At 34.8% G+C, this 18,484-nt stretch overlaps 2 protein-coding genes across 4 annotated transcripts in view; one reads left to right on the forward strand and one right to left on the reverse strand.

The window, feature by feature from the left end:
• Window positions 1-18,484, forward strand: part of LOC118272073 (protein spaetzle 4) — a 484,075-nt gene that overhangs the window by 354,048 nt on the left and 111,543 nt on the right. The window lies entirely within an intron of this gene.
• LOC118271759 (potassium voltage-gated channel protein Shaw) overlaps window positions 1-18,484 on the reverse strand; it is a 255,565-nt gene that overhangs the window by 3,774 nt on the left and 233,307 nt on the right. For 2 of the 3 annotated variants that reach the window (XM_050693715.1, XM_050693716.1), the window contains 2 exons: window positions 552-702; window positions 204-311 (listed from right to left, as the gene is read on the reverse strand). In XM_050693715.1, coding sequence (XP_050549672.1) covers window positions 204-311; window positions 552-702 — 259 coding nt within the window. The remainder of the gene's footprint in view (window positions 1-203; window positions 312-551; window positions 703-18,484) is intronic. The other variant, XM_050693717.1, reaches the window with a different exon arrangement.

Here is an 18,484-nt window from a genome sequence, read left to right on the forward strand (position 1 = left end):
GTAAAGTCAAGTTTACTTTTTAATAAAAGGTAAAACGTAAGCAGTTACAATGAGAGACCAGCTTGGTGCGAAGAATAAAGAACTTAATGAAGGTTGCAAGAAGGGTTGTTATCGCATGCAAGGTTTAGTTGCTCGTTTATGTCGGGTTGAAGTGTGATGTATCCTGTGTAGCTATGGTTGAAATAAGATGATGTTAGCTTTACCAATTGGCGCTCTTGCTTGAAGAGGCATTGCTGCTGTGGTTGGTGGTCGGAGAAGGTTCGTGGTTGGACCCTGAAGTGCCAAGCTGATCATGTTCATGCCGTTAACACCTGGAATTGTGGATTTTATTTGTTAGTCAAATGCTTCATTTTACATGCAACGTTAATATTAGGTAAATTAATTGAATACAGTGAAATAACATTTGTTACTCAACGTCATGATGCATGCATGAAGTTAGTCCTGTTTTAACTTACATTTTAAAATTAGACAAAATTATTCTATAAGCCCTCAAATTTGCAGAAAACGCCATCTCGGTACACCGAATAGAAATAAAAGGAAACTCATCTTACCAAACTTATTGCCTCCTGGAGGCAAGTCCTTCAGTACTACAGGATGTTTTACGGCATTAACACGACGGTTGGAGGCGCTGACGTCGCGTTTTCTTCTCGGCTGCTCGACTGGTAGCACTCTGCGCCGTTTCTTTGGTAGTTTCGACCGAGCCTGCAATAGATGGCGTTGGTAGTTAAGTTAACTGAATTTTAAAGTGTTTCATAGATCTTGTAAATAAGTATTTTCTATACACATAGAATATTAAAATCAATCTAGCTAATAAACACAGATATGTTGACAAACACAAAAATGTTGAGTAGAGGGCGCTTAACTGTTTAATGTCGCACTTATTCGCTAGATGGCGTTACTTGTCGGATCATGTTTTCCACGTAACCATTCGATATTATATTTGGTTTTCGTATAAACGTGTCACATAAGAGATATTATTTATCATGTTCACACATCAATGACTCCTAACCGGCACATTATGGAAAAGCGTTTTATGAAAATTTCGCATTCAACGAGTGCTTCTAAAGGAAACATCAATCTTATTACAATGTAACGATAGGCACAATGTAGGGATTTTGGTATAAATTCTGATACATTTTAGGTATAAAAGAAAGGGCTGTATTTATTAAAAGGTTGTAGGGCTTCTGTGGAAGGTATTTTTAAGATAAGGCAAATTTTGTGGGTAGAAATATCTAATTACTTTTTTGTAAGCAGATCCTCTTCTTTATTGTTTAATGGTGGCCTTAAGTTTGTTACATCGTAGGCTAAGCAGAGGTGTGACCTATTGTAATATGAATTATATTTTTTTCAATTATTATGAGTTTTTTTATTTTGTATTTTTCAATAGTATAACTAGGTTTATATGAAATTGGTTTTTTTTCTCTCTTTTAATGCATTGTCTCTTTTGCTTATTAGACGCTTTATTTTTTATTTATTTTTCCTTCTTTTTTTCTTTTCTTATGATCAAAAACGATACTTTACCCAAAAAAACATATTGTTAAATGTATTGTATATATATTCTAACTGTGCTATTATTGTGAACGTAGTGCATGTCTGTATAATTAGCATAAACACATGTACTTGTGTCTTCGTCTTGTTTTTTATTAATGTTGGTGTTTATTTTGTTGACGTGCCTTAATAGTAATAAATAAATAAACAAACAAGAATTTGTACTCAGAAGACCTTAGATTTACAAACATTCTTAGTTTAAAAATCACACGACTGACGCTGACATGGTGTAAACAAACAAACACGTATACATAAGGCATAACAGATAGTTTGGTTTGGCTTAGTGTGGTTAACGTTAACTTGGTGGTAATTACACGTTCTCTATGTGATTTCTATTCTTGTAGGTATATTATTTATTATTTTATTTATATGTGGGAAAGCTATGCTTCGTTACGAATGGGCCAGCTCGACCGGAGTGATACCACGGTCTTAGAGAAAACCGACGTGAAACAACGCTTGCGTTGTGTGAGTGGTTACCGGAGGCTCAATTACACCCTCCCCAGTTTTTGTTCTGTAATTTTATCTTGCAACTGAAACTCATCAATACCATAAATTGTTTTTAATCGACTTCCCAATTAGGACGAGGTTCTCATTTCGGCTGGTACCTATATACATTTTTTTTTTGTATTCGTCGTTCGGTATATGTGTGTGTGAGTGTATGTTTACCACTAGTCCAATCTTTTTAACAAAAAACTAACGTGTTGTTATCCAATATTGTTATATTATCAGTATTCATCACTTTCATACAATATCCATCCATATATCAGGGAGAGGGTGAGAGGACAAACTTACATAATTTATCAAAATACCTTTTATCGAAGTTACCGTCTAACAAAAACTTGTTTACACTCATGAATAATGAATTCATGTACAGACAAACAGATTTCAATTACTTTAGATAGCTTTTCTGTGTGATTGAATTCTGTAATGCTATTGTTTAGTATTATGTAAATACTTATGTAATAAATATTACATAAGACATTAATATACATCATTATAATCGATTTAATTTGAATAAATGATTTGTTTAGAAGTAAGATGAGCTTGTTTATTTGCCAGGAGACTATTCCTTAAATAATAGTGTATTTGTCACCAAAAATATTTATATTCAAAATCATGATTAAATCAAATGAACCTTTTAGGATATTAGTAACTTTCGTGAGACATGTTAAATTGATTATTATGTTTTTCAGCTTGCTCACGTTACTGTCTGACAAGGAACTTGACTAGATTTAAGTCCCTTAAATAGAGGAGGCCTCTAGAATGTCCGAGAAATGTGATAAGTTATTTTGAGAAATTCTAAGATTTCCCTGTCTGAGAATATCTTCCTGGAAATCTAGGAGACTGACATTTGATACAGGCTAATTTACGACACTTTCACAACAACGCATTAACAAACAGACGGATAAATGTACTGCGATATATTAAATATACACTCGTGTGGTATTTGCACAATTATGATGAAGCCTTCGAGCCAATACAAATAGTAATTAGGTCAATGGAGCGGTCCACATGATGGCATTGTTTTTAAAAGAGAAATGGAAGTGTGGCGTTGTTTATATAATCTTGTGTTAATTAATCTCAATTTAAATGTTATTATAGCTTAAGTGTTTTGGGGTAGGCAGGTACATATGTAAGATATTTTTTTATGGAATAAGCCGACAAACGAGCTGACAGATAACTTAATGGTAAGCAATCGCCGCCGGCCTTTTGGGGGTTAAGGTTTTCATCTTAACCCCCAAAATACGTCAATATATAAAGTATTGCAGTGATAGGACGCCGGTTTAATGTGAGGCCATGGTATAAGTCCGAACGAGACTGCCCCATTCGTGTCGAGACACTTTCACACTTAACTATCGTGAAACTCTTCTTAGTATATTTACTTGAGGAAACCATTACTTTTAGCCAATCATTCTATCTTGTTACGTAAATTTAATTGATGAAACTATATACTAAATTACTTAGTTAGCTGAAACGGATAGTTATGAAGTTCACTGTTTATATCAAAGTCAAAGTTATACTTGTCTTGTCTTGCGGTTACTGAAACTTAGTGCACATAACTTAGTACATTCACTTGTTAGGTCTCAACTTGTTAGTGCTAGGTTGCCTGGAAACTTGAGCTGAAGTAATATGTCTAGTCATACGTTTATGTGATTTAAGATCTTTGAAGTATTATTGAGGTGAAAAGTACTAAGTATTGCTTTGGAGATTAGAACGTTATTAGTTATGATACTGACAGAACCTGGGATAAGTACTCAATATTTTACAAAAGAAATATTTTACTTTGAAATTAGTATAAAAAAGGCAGAGGTTACACATAACGGAACGCAATGTTACACTTTTCACCATTTGTGTTACCGTATATAGGTTTCCTGTAATATAAAGTAAAACCTATAGAATTACTGTACAATTAAAACTTATGTTATAGTATAATATTGAAGTACAGTATCAAGCGTATCCACAATTATATGTATCTGTAATCCAAATGTGTCTCTTGAGCAAATTTCACACAGTGAAATCAGCTACGCGACAAGAAGCGTAGCAAGCGTAGCACTTGCTACGGCGTAGCAACTCATTGTTACCATTGATTGTCGCGTTTCTAATTACAGTTGCTTTGGTTTATTTTCAACCAGAAGGTTGAATTCGCTAACTTTACAAACGAGACGATCATAATTAATTCGAATTACATAATACTCATTGACATTATACGAAAACTAAGAACCGAATAACCGATTTAATGTACTGTGAATTAACTACACAAGAAAGTCAATATACAAAATACCTTGGCCTTTAACTCGTTGGCATATACGAGTATAACGAGATCAATCAATTACCCAAGCCTGCTCAGACGCAAACGTTTGATTGCTTTATAATTGAGTGAGTTCCTTGAACATGTGAGTGTGACCTCACGTGTAAACTAGTGCTAAGTAACTAAGGCTTCATTCAAGGTTTAGAATTAATATTATGTAACGAACGGTTGCATTAGTTAGGTTTTTAGTATTGTTGTGTGGTTACGTGAGTTTAGTAAAGGCTTTATATATTGTTAGTCCATATATTGAGATGTATAAGTGTGTGGATGGTTCGTGGAATAAAAAATATCCTATCACCTAAGTCAACTCTATCCTCTCTGTATACTAAATTTCATCAAAATCCGTTCTGTAGTTTCAGCGTGATTGACGGACAAACATTCAAACATCTAAACAAAGAAACTTTCACGTTTATAATATTAGTGTGATATGTCCAGTAGGTTTCTAAAAGGTATCATGCATGTAATCAATCATTTAACATAATACGTAATTTTTCAATTTCACAGTAGAAATAAGTAGCAACTACTCTAAAAGAATAATCAAAACACTACATTTAACAAAAAATCCATTTGCAGTTTTGCGATAAAAGAAAGCTATCTTAAAAAGCCTCTGTTCAGTTATATTCAAGAGTGGGTAAAGTCGTTATTTTCTAAAATTCCTGTCCCTTTTTAAAGAAATTATCCATCTAAGAGCACAATAACAAACAATTATTAAATTATTTATCTAGCCAAGCTTTCATTATTTTACTCAACGCCAACAATAGCCTGACAAAATGATCAACAAATTGTTGTCAAACTTCCTTCAAAGTAATTTCAGTTTGGAACTGCAGAAAATGATTGATGGCAGCATATTGTGACGTAGTACATAATTGCCTTTAATAGGCTTTAGGATAAACAAGTGATTAGGGAGTTTGTTTGTGTAATATTCTATTGTTATCTTAGCTATAAATACATACAGTTATCCTCTCATGCCTGTCTCTCATGGGGGTAGGTAGAGACAATGTCACGCTAATTGCAATTACTATAAAGTCTCATATTATTATGTGTCGATTGAAACGTACCAACGGCAAATTACAAATGTGACTTTTTCCAAATTATATAACTATCTAAGATTATTTAGACACCACAGACAAAACGGTGAAGGAAAACATTGTGAGGAAAACTGGCCGACCGTATTGAGCAAGCGTGGTGATTAATGCTCAAACCTTTTCCGTGCGAGAAGAGGCCTTTGGTCAGCAGTGGTTACTTATAGGCTGTTGATAATATGATATTATAATCAGAGTCAGTCATTAGGTATTGACTTACAATATGGCTTCTTTAAAAAAACGTATGGGAATTTTAAAAAGCAATGGTTTCTGTCTCTTTACTGAATAAATCTTAATTTAATTATCTGTATATTGGCCAATAAGTTAAATTACTTTTACCTAAACCTAATGAAAAAGTTCGCTTAAACCAAACCATGAATTGTTTATCCGATTAAATCAACAAAAATAGCTATAACGACACAATTTCGCAAAGCAATATCTCAGCGAAAAATGTGCGAAACAACATTTAATTTTCTAAAGAAAAACCACGAAACCGCTTTCCAGCATATAATCTGATTATACAGAAGATAAGCTTTGGAGGACTGTGAATAAAAAATATATCACCTTGAGGGAATTGCGAGTAAATAATGTTTAACCTTAGACAACATTGTGTGTAGGTACATAAATATTTTTATAAATATCAACTGACGACTTTAAGTCAGAGATATAAGATTGACTTTTGCGAAATTACAAATAAACAGATCAAAGGAGATAGGTTAAAAATAGATGGAGTTTGAGTGTTATTGATAAAACGGTCGGTTTTAATATTTACAGTTTTGTAAATAAAATAATTTCGTACGAGCAATTTTGGTTTTCGACGTAGTAAAAGTATTTTACTTTAAGTAAAAATATTTTACTTTTACAAGCAAATACGTGCAGCAGCATTTACTTTATTTTGACCTACTGGAGCCGTCGAGTCAACTCCTGAAGATGCTCCGTGGACGAGCGAAACATACATATTTCAAGTGTTTTGTTGCGCGTCGTGTGTGTTTATGTGATGCACCTCTGGTGTATGGGCAAAAAAATTGAGCATTTACATTATTTTATATTTTTATTTGAATGTAGTTAATTGAAATAAACTGCAGCTTATGTTTTAGAAAAACAATTAGCCTAAGTCGGTTATGGATACCTATCTAACGCACACTACACACCTTACAATACAACTGTGCACTTTAACTATACAGTCGTATACAGTTCGACAGCGCAGTTAAAACTGAAGGTGTGTACCCTGAATAAGAAAATAATAACTTCTAATAGATGATGCCTATAAATTATTTTTACACAATTTAAAGAATTTCATTTAATAAATTCAATAAGATTAGAGCCATACTTTTTCTTCACAGTAAATAAGAACCTATCTCTCTAGTCCTCAAGCAGGTACTTCACTTACATAATTTCGAACCAGACCTGGCTTATGTCGTAGACTTGTCCTCTTATGTGCCAGCTCTCCTGTGTAACGAGCGAGCGACTGAGTGTACACGCTCGTTTTACTGAACCGGTGCGACAGAATTGTAAGTGGTTAGGTTTTAAAAAGTGATTTATGATGTTAGCTTAGAAATAAGTACATATTTGATAGAAACTGGATAGCAGTGCTTTTTGATGAACTCGAACTTTTTTAAACCACTTATGGCATAAGAGGGAAAGATCATAGCAGCAGATATAGCATGCTGTTGATGTTTTCCTAGTGGGTTAACGGGCCCCGGTTCGAAGAGCAGGAGTAGGAATGGAGTGGTTTATAGTCAGTAAGACTCTGACACCCTCTCGCCTCACCCAATGCGGGAGAAGTCGTTGGATGATTTTCCACCCTCAAAAAAGGCTGTTTATATAAATAAAATTGGAATGTTTGTTTGTTTGTAAATTACTACTTATCTCGAAATTTTGACGGGAACTTAGGATACTTTTCTTGGAGAAAATAATCAAATACCAAAATTCTACGCCAATGAAGTCACGTGCAACAGCTAATTAGCTATACCTATACATATATACAATTTTCTTAAAATAAATGAAGAATAGATTAGGGATTACTGTAAATCTTGTAGGTACGTTCAGAAGTAAATCTGTTCATGTAATTACCATTTTGATCCGTCTCTCGATCCCATCTGATCTCTGTAAGCTTCTTACACAATAGTTCAGTAGAATATCAAGCAACTTAATTAATATTATAATTCTCTTATTTCAAGTATAAGGATTATTGAGAATTTATTGTATAGGTATCTTATGTTTAGTTTTAGAATTAGAATGTGCAGATAATGTATACAATAGGTAAAGATCAAAAAATGTGTCAGAGAGATTGTGATAAAAAAAATTAAAAGAATAACGACAGATTTTATTTTTCGTTCTTTTTCATTCGAAGCTACACTTTGTAACAAGCACCTAGCTTCACTGACAGACAAACTGACGGGCACTCAATTTGATGTTTCAAAAGTGACTAATTTAATTGATATAGGTGCTTTGACTTTGACTATTTTCCTAAATTTAAAAAGGAGGCTTTTATAAGGTATCATTTGTTTTCAACGGAACTTACATGGAAATATCATTAATCTTAAGTATAATATAATCAATCATGTAACATATTACGTAGGTAACGATTACAATTCCACAATAGATATATACCTATAACAACTTCAAAATAACATTAAAAACACTATATTTTTCAAAAATCCAATTGTCCGTAGTTTTCTAATCAAACAAAGACCAAAGAAAGTTACTTAGTCTCCTAGATCTGTATTGTTGGATTACATCGGTAATTCGCTTCGTCTTACAGTTCTACGCTCCCTCTAAATTGTGAGGACAGAATTGATGGTCCTCTCTCCTCTAAGACAATATACTTTTACGTAATGAAAACTTCGCTAGTCACTGCTATGAAAAAGAAAACTTTATTGTGACTGTTTCATTTTGTGTTTTCTCTTTTTTGATATTAATTGGGAAAGTTTGTGGAAAATTTTTGTGGTTTGTGCATGCATTTCATCCATTTTTTACTATCCAAAACATTGACGGTGACACTTTAAAAGAAAAAAAAAAACTAAAGAACTGTCACGTTGTTAATGATGAAGGCAAACAAAATGATTCGTATCTTAATCAGTTTTCATTTACATCAACATTATAAAATATATAAACAACTGTACATGTAACTTAAAAAAAAGTTGTGGTCCCACAAGAAACTTTCTCCTGTAACATGACTGCGTTTACGAACAAACAAGTTCACATACACATATGACTCCATCCACGATCAACAACCTCAAACCGAAACAACAATTTGTGGTTAACACAAAGAATCGCTTCGTGCGGGAATCAAAGTTACGCCGAATCAACCGTGCAGTTAACTGTGCCACAAGACTACATAAACCGAAAACCATTCCAAGAAACGCAATATAAATCTCGTCAGTTTAAAGCGAAGGTATTAAAATTCAATTTGAATTCAGGATCCTTAAACTGCAGTTTACATCGTCAAATTCCATTTAATTTTCTTTTGGGGTCTAATGGCTCAAACGCTAAGCGTTTCTTAGTGATAATCGACACCTAGCTTCCGCAGCACGAACGAACAAAGTAAAGGATGCAATTTTCAAATTCAAATAATGTTCAAGTACCTAAGAGTCTAGATTTTCAGTATTTCTAAGTTTATTTTGAGAGTGTCACTAGAATCAATTATTATAGTTCTAGACACTGAGCAAATATCGAACCTGGTGAAAATTCAGTTTACAGAATACACACGTCTGATTTCGAGGCAAAACGGGGTTCATATAAATTGTAATATTAGGTAGACAACAACATAAACAACGTCACGTCTTTTTATCTTAGTAGGGGTAGGCAGAGGTAGGTAATAGGGGTGAGCCTATTGCCATATACTGGCCACTATTCTAAACTCCGTGCTGCTACTGATTAGGTACACACAGCTTTGAAATCATGACGCGTCGCATATAAAGACTTTTATTACTTAGTTTAAGATTAAGAAGGGTTTTTCCACGAAGAAGATTCGAAGACCTAAATGTCAGTACTAGCAATTGACCCTCAATTACTGAACAAGGTTTAATGGTTTCAGTGTCACTCGTATTCAGTTTAATGGTGGTATAAAATGATCTTGAAAAAAGTTCGTAAATGGAAATACGGGTGTCCATATTAATGCGGTTTTATTTTTTTATCGTCGCAATGTCGCAGCGAAGTGGTCGCGATTAAACCTTAATGCTTTGAAATGGTTATTCTGGGTTTTATAGTATGACTAGCTACTTTCACGCAGTTTTACCTGCTACTGTGTATTAGTCATAGCGTGATGTTTTAATTAAAAGAAAAGCAATGCACGATTTTTTGGTAGTCACAATTAATATTCTGGATACTAATAGCTTGCCAAATACTCTGTACAAACTTCCACCCCTTATTTTAGTGAAGTGGGGGATTAGAAAGAGACAAAATGTAACCTAAATCACTTGCCATTCCTTCAACTATCTCGCACTTAAAAATCACGTCAATTTGTCGCTCCGTTTTGCTGTGATAGACGGACAAATAAACAGACACACGCACATATTAACATTTATAATATTAGTATGGGTTTTCGTGATACGACTACAGATGGATTAAAAATGCAAGGTCATTGAGATAAGTCCGCAATCTTCTGAGTACTTTTGCAAAGTTTGTCGGCATGAGCTACTTCTAAAGTAAGTCCAAACTTCATTATTTTGTTCAACATACTTTTTTGAACATTTTTATTTGAGTTTTTGTGAGTTTTTTATTGTAAGGTCTGTATGTAGTCGACTTATTTATTCGACATTCATTCCCTCTCTTTCTCAGTTATAAATTGTTTTTACTAAAGAAACATACTGTAAAAATGCTTCTTATTTTCAATATCGGTTTTCTTGCATACAACTCTTGGATAGTGTAATTTAAGTAGTCATGAGGTCAAAATAATTACTAGATAGATATGCCAGCTGCTTCGTTGTTCGAGTGGTCGCATGTGCGACTACTGGGCAAGGGGTCTCCGGTTCAATTCCCGGGCCAGGCAAAGTATTGCTGGGCATTTTCGGTTTGTTGAAAATTTCTCAGTAGTAGTCTGGAATTGTGCTCGATATATGGCAATAGGCTTACCCCCTGTTACATGGGAGTTATAAATCGAATGGTGAAAAGTGAGTGTACATTGTACAGTGGCATTATGTGCTGTAGTTAGCACCTATGCCTACTCCTTCCGGGATAAAAGCCGTAATGATACAGAGAGAGAATATAGAGTATATAATAATATTGATACTCCAAAAATGATAAGCAAAACAAATATCACATTTCACGTCTCATTGGATCACAAATGTTATATCTCAATGTTTCTATACTTTCCGAATGTTTCGCCAAGTCCAACAGGTAATCCCCACAGGATCGTAGTTTGTAACTCCTGATAGAGTAACATTGACTTGTGAGATAAACTAGTTTTCTAAGTTTGTTTGACAAACTGTCTCGACACAACATTATAAGTAGTACAACCGCAGATCAACCTACACCAAAGTATAATTTCCTTCATACAATTTTCGACTTTATTTCAAAAGGATAGAGTTGAAAATTTGTTTGATAGAAAGGGTAGGTTGATCTGCTGTCGATTGTTACATGGTTATCGTTTACTGAACTTCAAATAAGGTGTCAAATTATAGCAAAAGGAGAAATTATAACTATAAAATTAGCAATCGAGACTGAGACGTTTCACCATTGAATAAAGTTTCAAATCCTTTCTCGAGTATTTGTTAGATCTTTTCAAGATTATATTGCTTAACTTCTTTACGCGGCTTTTTAGGTTCTTGATGAAATATGTAACCGGAGACTCTTTGCCAACTTTGCTGACTCTGCTAATAATTAGTATTTACAAAGTTATGTGTATGCTGAGAAACTTATCCGTATACACATCAAAATGTGATAACATCACGAATTTTAATTTCCAAAGGAGTGCCTTAAGGTGCAAGTATAGGTTAGATGTAACAGCATATTTTCACCAGTTATGTCATCAGGGATGAATGGAATAGGAAGTAAATCTATTGCCTAGATTGGGCTTGGTATTCGGGCTTGTAATTAGGCCAAGTCTTCCACTCTGTCCCTGATTTCGAAGAGAAGAACTCCTACAACAATTCATTGACTTCGTGACCAACCATTCGGTCAACTTACCTTTTAGAATGTGTATTAACAATTCTCTTAATGCCGCACTCAGAGACATTTAATGATTACTTAAACTATTTCTTAGTAACGATTTTGTATAGAAAACAATTGCTAAGGACTAGGTTAAGTAACCATTAAATGACTCAGAGTACGGCGGTTAAACCTTACCATTATTAACCGGTGACCTTGTAAACATGCAAATGATACAAATAATAGTACTTTAAACGTAAGGTCCCACAAATATTTTCTCCCCCGTTACACCCGTGATAAATCGAGCACTTTGGGTGCCCTGAAGGAAATAGGCGTCGTATATAAACAAAATCATCTACTTTGCTACCGAGCAAGACAAATCTACTATTTGAGGCTTTTTTCCGCAATAAATGACAGTTGACAATTTCTTGCCAAGATGCTTTTTATTAAAAGTCTCTGTAAGTCCATCACAGCTGTGTATATATTTTTTTCTTTCAGATATTGAAACTGAAGGCACATTTAGGCAATACATGTAACATTACGCTTCTTCTGGGTAGATAGGGGGTAAACCGACGTGAAACAACGCTTGCGTTGTGTTTCGTTGTGTGAGTGAGGTTACCGGAGGCCGAATTCCCCCTTTCCAACCTTCGATTCCCGAACAACAACCCTAAACAATTCCTAACCGCCAAAAAGCCGGCAACGCACTAGTAACGCCTCTGGTGTTTCAAGTGTTCATGGGCGGCGGCGATTGCTTACCATCAGGTGATACGTATGCTCGTTTATAAAAAAAATCGTGTTTCATAAAAGAAAAGAGTTTCTATAACATTTCTATTGTGTGTTATACGAGTATTATTAGATTAAATATACTATCTGCTGCACAAACATATTACAAAATACTAAAATAGACGAATATGGTTCGATACTCGGAATTTGGTAACCAAGGCTTACTCTTGAATCCGATTCCGATCGATCGATATTGATATTGTGAAATTTCATACTCTTGCAACACGAGCGCCCATTACATCCGTATTGCGTGGATATTCTATGAACCAAATGGTATTATTGAGTTCAGCTGTATATTCCGTACTCTCAATGCTATTTTAGCAGCTAAAATTGGGGCTATTGGGCAGGCAATACAAATGGTTTTGACATTGAATAATTATTGAGATTTTATTGGATTGAAATTGTTTTGACATTAAGATTGGTTTCAAGAGTAAGCGCACAGGTCTTGTTGTCAATTTAATTTATTATTAATGTATCAATTACTATCGTGTATCTTGTGATAGCACAAAATATTGTCCAATGCTTCAACATTATTTTTAACAACATTAATTTCCCTTTCGCCAAAACAACACTACCGAAATATCTTAGGTACCGTACTATTTGTGTCTATCGTGTATTTTTAACAACATTATCCTCCTATCCTTCCGCCAAAACAATACTACCGAAAGATCTTAATCACCCACCAAACACAAAAACTAATCACAATTACATACATACATACATACCTACATACATTATAACAGCCGAAACAGTAATAAATGTTTAGTGTCCAACAAGACGGGGATCCGACTCTGATTGATTAAATTGAAGCTGTCATCCGAACAGGGGACACCACTTAGTATTACTGGGACATGGACAGATGTGTCTCCTACATTAGACATCGGACCGTATTTTGGGTTAAGATGCCACTAGAAGACTGACGTACGAATGTCGTGTTGCTATTTCTGTCTTGTAGTAGGATTCGGAACTAATTCTGTAGATGGGAGATAAAGTTAATTGATTTGTTGTAATTATACGACATTATTACGTTAATGGAAGTGCAATGTGATTGTTGTTATTTTGTAAATGTCAGATATGTATTTAGTGTAGTAAAATACCTTTGGTTTATGTCGTACTAAATATTAGTTCTCCTGTATCGTGGGTGCGTTTACAAACTTACGATTTGACATCTAGTCCAGACCTAAAATAATAATATATGGATCACACAAAGACTTACTCCATGCGGAAATCGAACCCATTGCACGGCACCACCAAAATTAATATAATAATTTTCTATTACTACCTACTATTATCACCCATTGTTTTAACAATTTTGTGTTAAATATTAATTCCGTACTATTTTTGCACATATTTTAGTTTAGTTAAAACTACAATAAATTCAAAGTCAATGCATTTACATATTTCAATGATTCCTAAATTAAGCACTTTTGAAATGTGAGAATGGTCTGTCAGTCTGTCTGTCAGTGAAACTAGGTGCTCGTTCCAAAGTGTAGCTTCGAATTGAGAAGAACGAGCAAGAAACTCCATAAAAACTAAATAATCCTTCATTCAAACTAGGAAAGGAACTAGGGACCCACACATAATATATATCACCTTCACAATCAAGAAGGCTTTCAAAACTCCATTCATATTATATGTAATATAACGTATTTAATACAAAGATTACACATAGTTAACTGCGAGGCCGTGATTAAGGGTACTCCTAATTTCCACGTCTGCAGTCGACATGGGTGCCCGTATTTTATACATTAGTCCCCTAATTTAAATAATGGGGGAACATCATTTACTTTAGCTTCGTAACTGAGTTACCACACCACCATACCTCTTTGATGTTCATGACTTTTTATGCTTTTTGCTTCTGGGAAAAATAGGATGGGGATGTGAGTATGACAAATATTAATGCATGGGTTGCGAGGCCGTGTGTGTGTGTAATTTCGTGTGTAGCTGGAAATACTCCTACATAAAAATTAAATAATAGTATTAAAAGTAATATTTAAATAATATATTAAAAAGTAATATGCGTAAATAAACATATATGTAGAACTCCATGACATAAAGTTGTTATATTATATGAGTGCTAGTATTTTTTTAAACTTTGCTACACACTAGAATTTTCTCCTGTGTCGTGGGTGATTTCACATACACATGACTCCCAGACCCAGAACAACAATTTGTAGATCACACAAACAGTTGTTCCATGCGAGAATCGAACCACTACGCCAAACATGCAATCGCACTTTTTTAATCTATGAATCATATTTTACAAAGTTCTAGGTTCTAGGTCCGAATATAATAAAAAAATCCAAAAAACACAAAGTCTCACTAGCAAACAAACAACCAGCACCTATTTTCCAAAAACTATCCTTCAATAATTTTCACAAAATACAGTCTAGTCATACGCATAGATACTAAATCTATTCCACCCCATAACCTCAAATTGACTGAACAAGACATTAATCTTAGCGCACATAAAATTAATCGTACCATATATTATATGCACATCGATGGACGCAGCTCTGTAATTTGAATTTATTCATCTGCATACATACATGCAAGTCATTCACCTTACATACGTATGTATTGTACTTTGGACTCAATACTAAAACAGTACGGTAGGTATTAAAGTATTGCAATGTATAAGATCTATTAAAGTTTGTGTTGACTTTTATTTCTAACTTAAGCATAAAATGAAGTTTATTTCAAAAGGCTTTACTTAAGACAATCGTTCATCTCTAGTGAGATGATCTTCATCTCTTATTATGTGACCGTTTCCTCTGATACTAAGCTATATAGCTGTGCGAAGAAAATGCACAGCTCGATTATACGATGCATCGATAGTAGGGAAACCATCCATAGCACGCTTCTTTCCAAATAAAAAACAAAGCTTAGCTGAATCCGTTTCCACCAGTGCTATGCTATATGTACCAATGAATATTATTGGTGCACATCTCTGGTGGAAAAGTACCCAATTCCTCAATCTGTCTTCGACAAAGGCTGTATGCTGCAGATCTCATCTATCCAATGGGTATAACACGGCGAGTGTTACACAGTTCCGATCTGATCAAGTCGAACGTTAATCACTTTCAGAGGTTCGCCCTTACTACGATCTATAAAAACTACGTATTAAGTAATTTTTTTCCAATCATTACATTAGTAGCTCTATGTTTTATTGAGTAGTTTTTAGTCAGTAAGAGTCTGACACTCCCACCTCACACAAAGCGGGAAAAATCATTGGATGGTTTTCCCCTAAAAAAAAGATACTATATTTGTAGCAGATATTGCAGTGTAAAAAATAGGTCCAATATATCCAAAATTCAAATCAATCTTAACAAAGTAGGTAAGTAAAAACATAAAATCTAATTACATTAATCGACATACTTCGTTTGCAATTACATTTGGATAACTAAACAAGACGAATTCTTTACCTTTTCATTGAACTCACAAAAAACAAAGATAATTTCACTGTTCGACACCAATTTGAGAAACATAGTAGTGCCCGCAAGCAGTCTATTAGGAGATCGTAAATTACAGCGTGGCGGGCAATCTCTGCTGGTTTTGATTAAATTCACCTGCAGGGGCGGTGATTTGTAGACACAATACCACTACTGTTCTACATATTGAGTTTGGGAGTCATTAGTGTTCTTATTATGAGGTTCTACATTTGAATGGGGGCTTTTAAGTGGGTTTTCATTCAACGATTTCTCCCGCATTGGGCAAGACTCAGTCAGACTCTTAGTGACTAAAAACCACCCCATTACTAATCCTAAATCCACACGAGCAGACACCTCATGGTGAGCAATCGGCGCCGTTCGTGAACAGCAGGGCCGAAGGACTTGTAAGTCCGTTGCTTACCTTTTGGGTTAAGAATTTGAAGATTAGTGAGGTTTCACACATAATATGGCTAAATATAACGTTAGCGTTATTTCATACTAGTCTCCAATGAGGCCGTGCTATCAGCTCTCCCACACCTACCTAAATATTGATTTCGGAATTGAATAAAACTGTAAATGACATTACAAAGTACTGAACGAATGAGATTGCATTTCTGCAGAGTTTTGTAAACGTTGATAAGGGTACTGGGTTCTTTAAGGTTGGGTTGTACTGAAGTAAGTCGTTGTTTTGTTATGTAGATGAAATTAGTGGGGCAAAACTGTTTGGGTGCAAAATAAACATCACACTCTATTTTCTTTGGGCCTATTCTTTCGTTGGCATGTTTTTGGTTAGATGGTTTTTCTTATATATCTAATGGGTATTTAAGACAAGAAAATCATACATATTATTTAAATAAATGTCTGTTTTGTTCTCATTTTGTTACCAATTGACAGCACAGTAGGCGCGGTGGCTGAACAATCGGCTGCCACGCAACGTGTAGCGGGTTCGATTCCCGCACGAAGTAACTCTTTGTGTGATCAACAAATTGTTCTTTCGTGTCTTGGTGTGATCACCAAGACACGAAAGATCACAACATCAAGACATAGATATCAGTCTATGTTTTTATTACTTTGGTTTATTACTTTTTTCACTCAGATTTTAAAACATTTCAATCACCACAAAAACATACCAAAACAAAACTTCTACCAAACATTTAAAAACAAAACTGCCTCCAACTACACCTGCACGATGAATGCGCCTCATCAGTAACGCAGACACCTCACTGCAGTAGAACTAGTGACTTTGATGAACGTGGGACATAAGCCAGCAAGTCCACCTACCCCTATCTTTATTACATTTTCAACCATATTCTTTTCATGATAGAGTTGAAAATCCGTTGAAAGAAATTGATAGATTAGTGTAGGTTGATCTGCTGTGTCTGTGTTTCACATACGGTGATGCCTCTCTGTCCGGATTATAGAGCTAGGCTTAGCGGAATTACTCCTGTATTCCAGACCGGACCTTAATGAGTAGGGTTTGTTAGGGAACTGTAAAAGGCCTTTTAAATAGGTGATTGTCAATATTGTGTTGCGTATGAAGAAAAATGCGTGAGATGATTTTTTTTTAATATTTGTTTTTGGAATATTTTTAGACATTAAGGTAGCGTTATTGGAATAACTTTTTAAATGTTGTTATTGCGTCTATTGAGCAAGTTTCTTTAGATAAGATCTTTGAAATTATTGGAAAATTGTGTATAATAAATAGCACAGGACAATGCTAACAACTTTTACATGAGACTTAAGTATAAGGTAATCCCAAAGGGCATACTGAAATGTAACGCTGCAGTCTAGAGTAATATTCTATATCGTATATTACTAACATAAATAACCAAGAAACAACAATAATATTCGCCAAAATTAAACGACTTTAGTTACACAAGCAGAATAAAACAAGTCAAAACTACACATCAAGCTCTACAAAACTAGTATAAACTGACCTCTGAGTGTATAGAAAGATCATACAAAGCGAGGCCATGATACACTGGTTTTGTATAGTATGACGGGACAAAGAACAACAGGTTTCAACGTTCGTCAAGTCGGAACGTGTTGAGGTAAATGCAACTATTTGTAGACGTTATATTGCACAGAGGGCGCTTTACTAGCAAGTAGGGTCACCACATTGGTAGTGTAATAAATCTAAGTAGCGACAGTGTTGGTTTATGAGCGTGCTTTTCCACCAGAGATGTGCTATGCTACGTTGCTGTGGATGCGTTTGGCTTCTACCAATCATATTCATTGGTACACACCGTAACAAACAAACAAACAAACTGGAAACTGGTAGAAACAAACTCAGCTAAGTTATGTTTTTATTGTATTGAAAGTTGCGTGCTTTGAATGCGTGCTATGTGTGTGTGTGTGTGCTATGGATGGCTTCCCTATTATCGATACATCGCATACTAGAGCTACGCATCTTCCTCCCACAGCTACTATATAACACATCTTATTCGCAGAGCTAGAGACCTTAGTATCAGAGAAAACGGTCACATAGTTTCACAGCTTAGCTATTACATCTTCGTAGCATAATTACATAGCACATCTGGTGGAAAAGTACCCCGAGATTTGTTGGATCGGGTGTTTGTTTTAATTTGGTTTTATCTTGTATTGTATAGTGTGTGGTTTTATAGATCGAATATAACATTAACAACAGTCTGTATGCTCCATCCTCGGCCACATCTTCGCTTCGCCGTCCTGGCGGTTAGCGGTTTGGTGGCCAAACGCAGACATATCAACGTTACTGAAAA

This window comes from Spodoptera frugiperda, chromosome 5, assembly GCF_023101765.2.
Source record: "Spodoptera frugiperda isolate SF20-4 chromosome 5, AGI-APGP_CSIRO_Sfru_2.0, whole genome shotgun sequence".
Lineage (NCBI taxonomy): Eukaryota > Metazoa > Arthropoda > Insecta > Lepidoptera > Noctuidae > Spodoptera > Spodoptera frugiperda.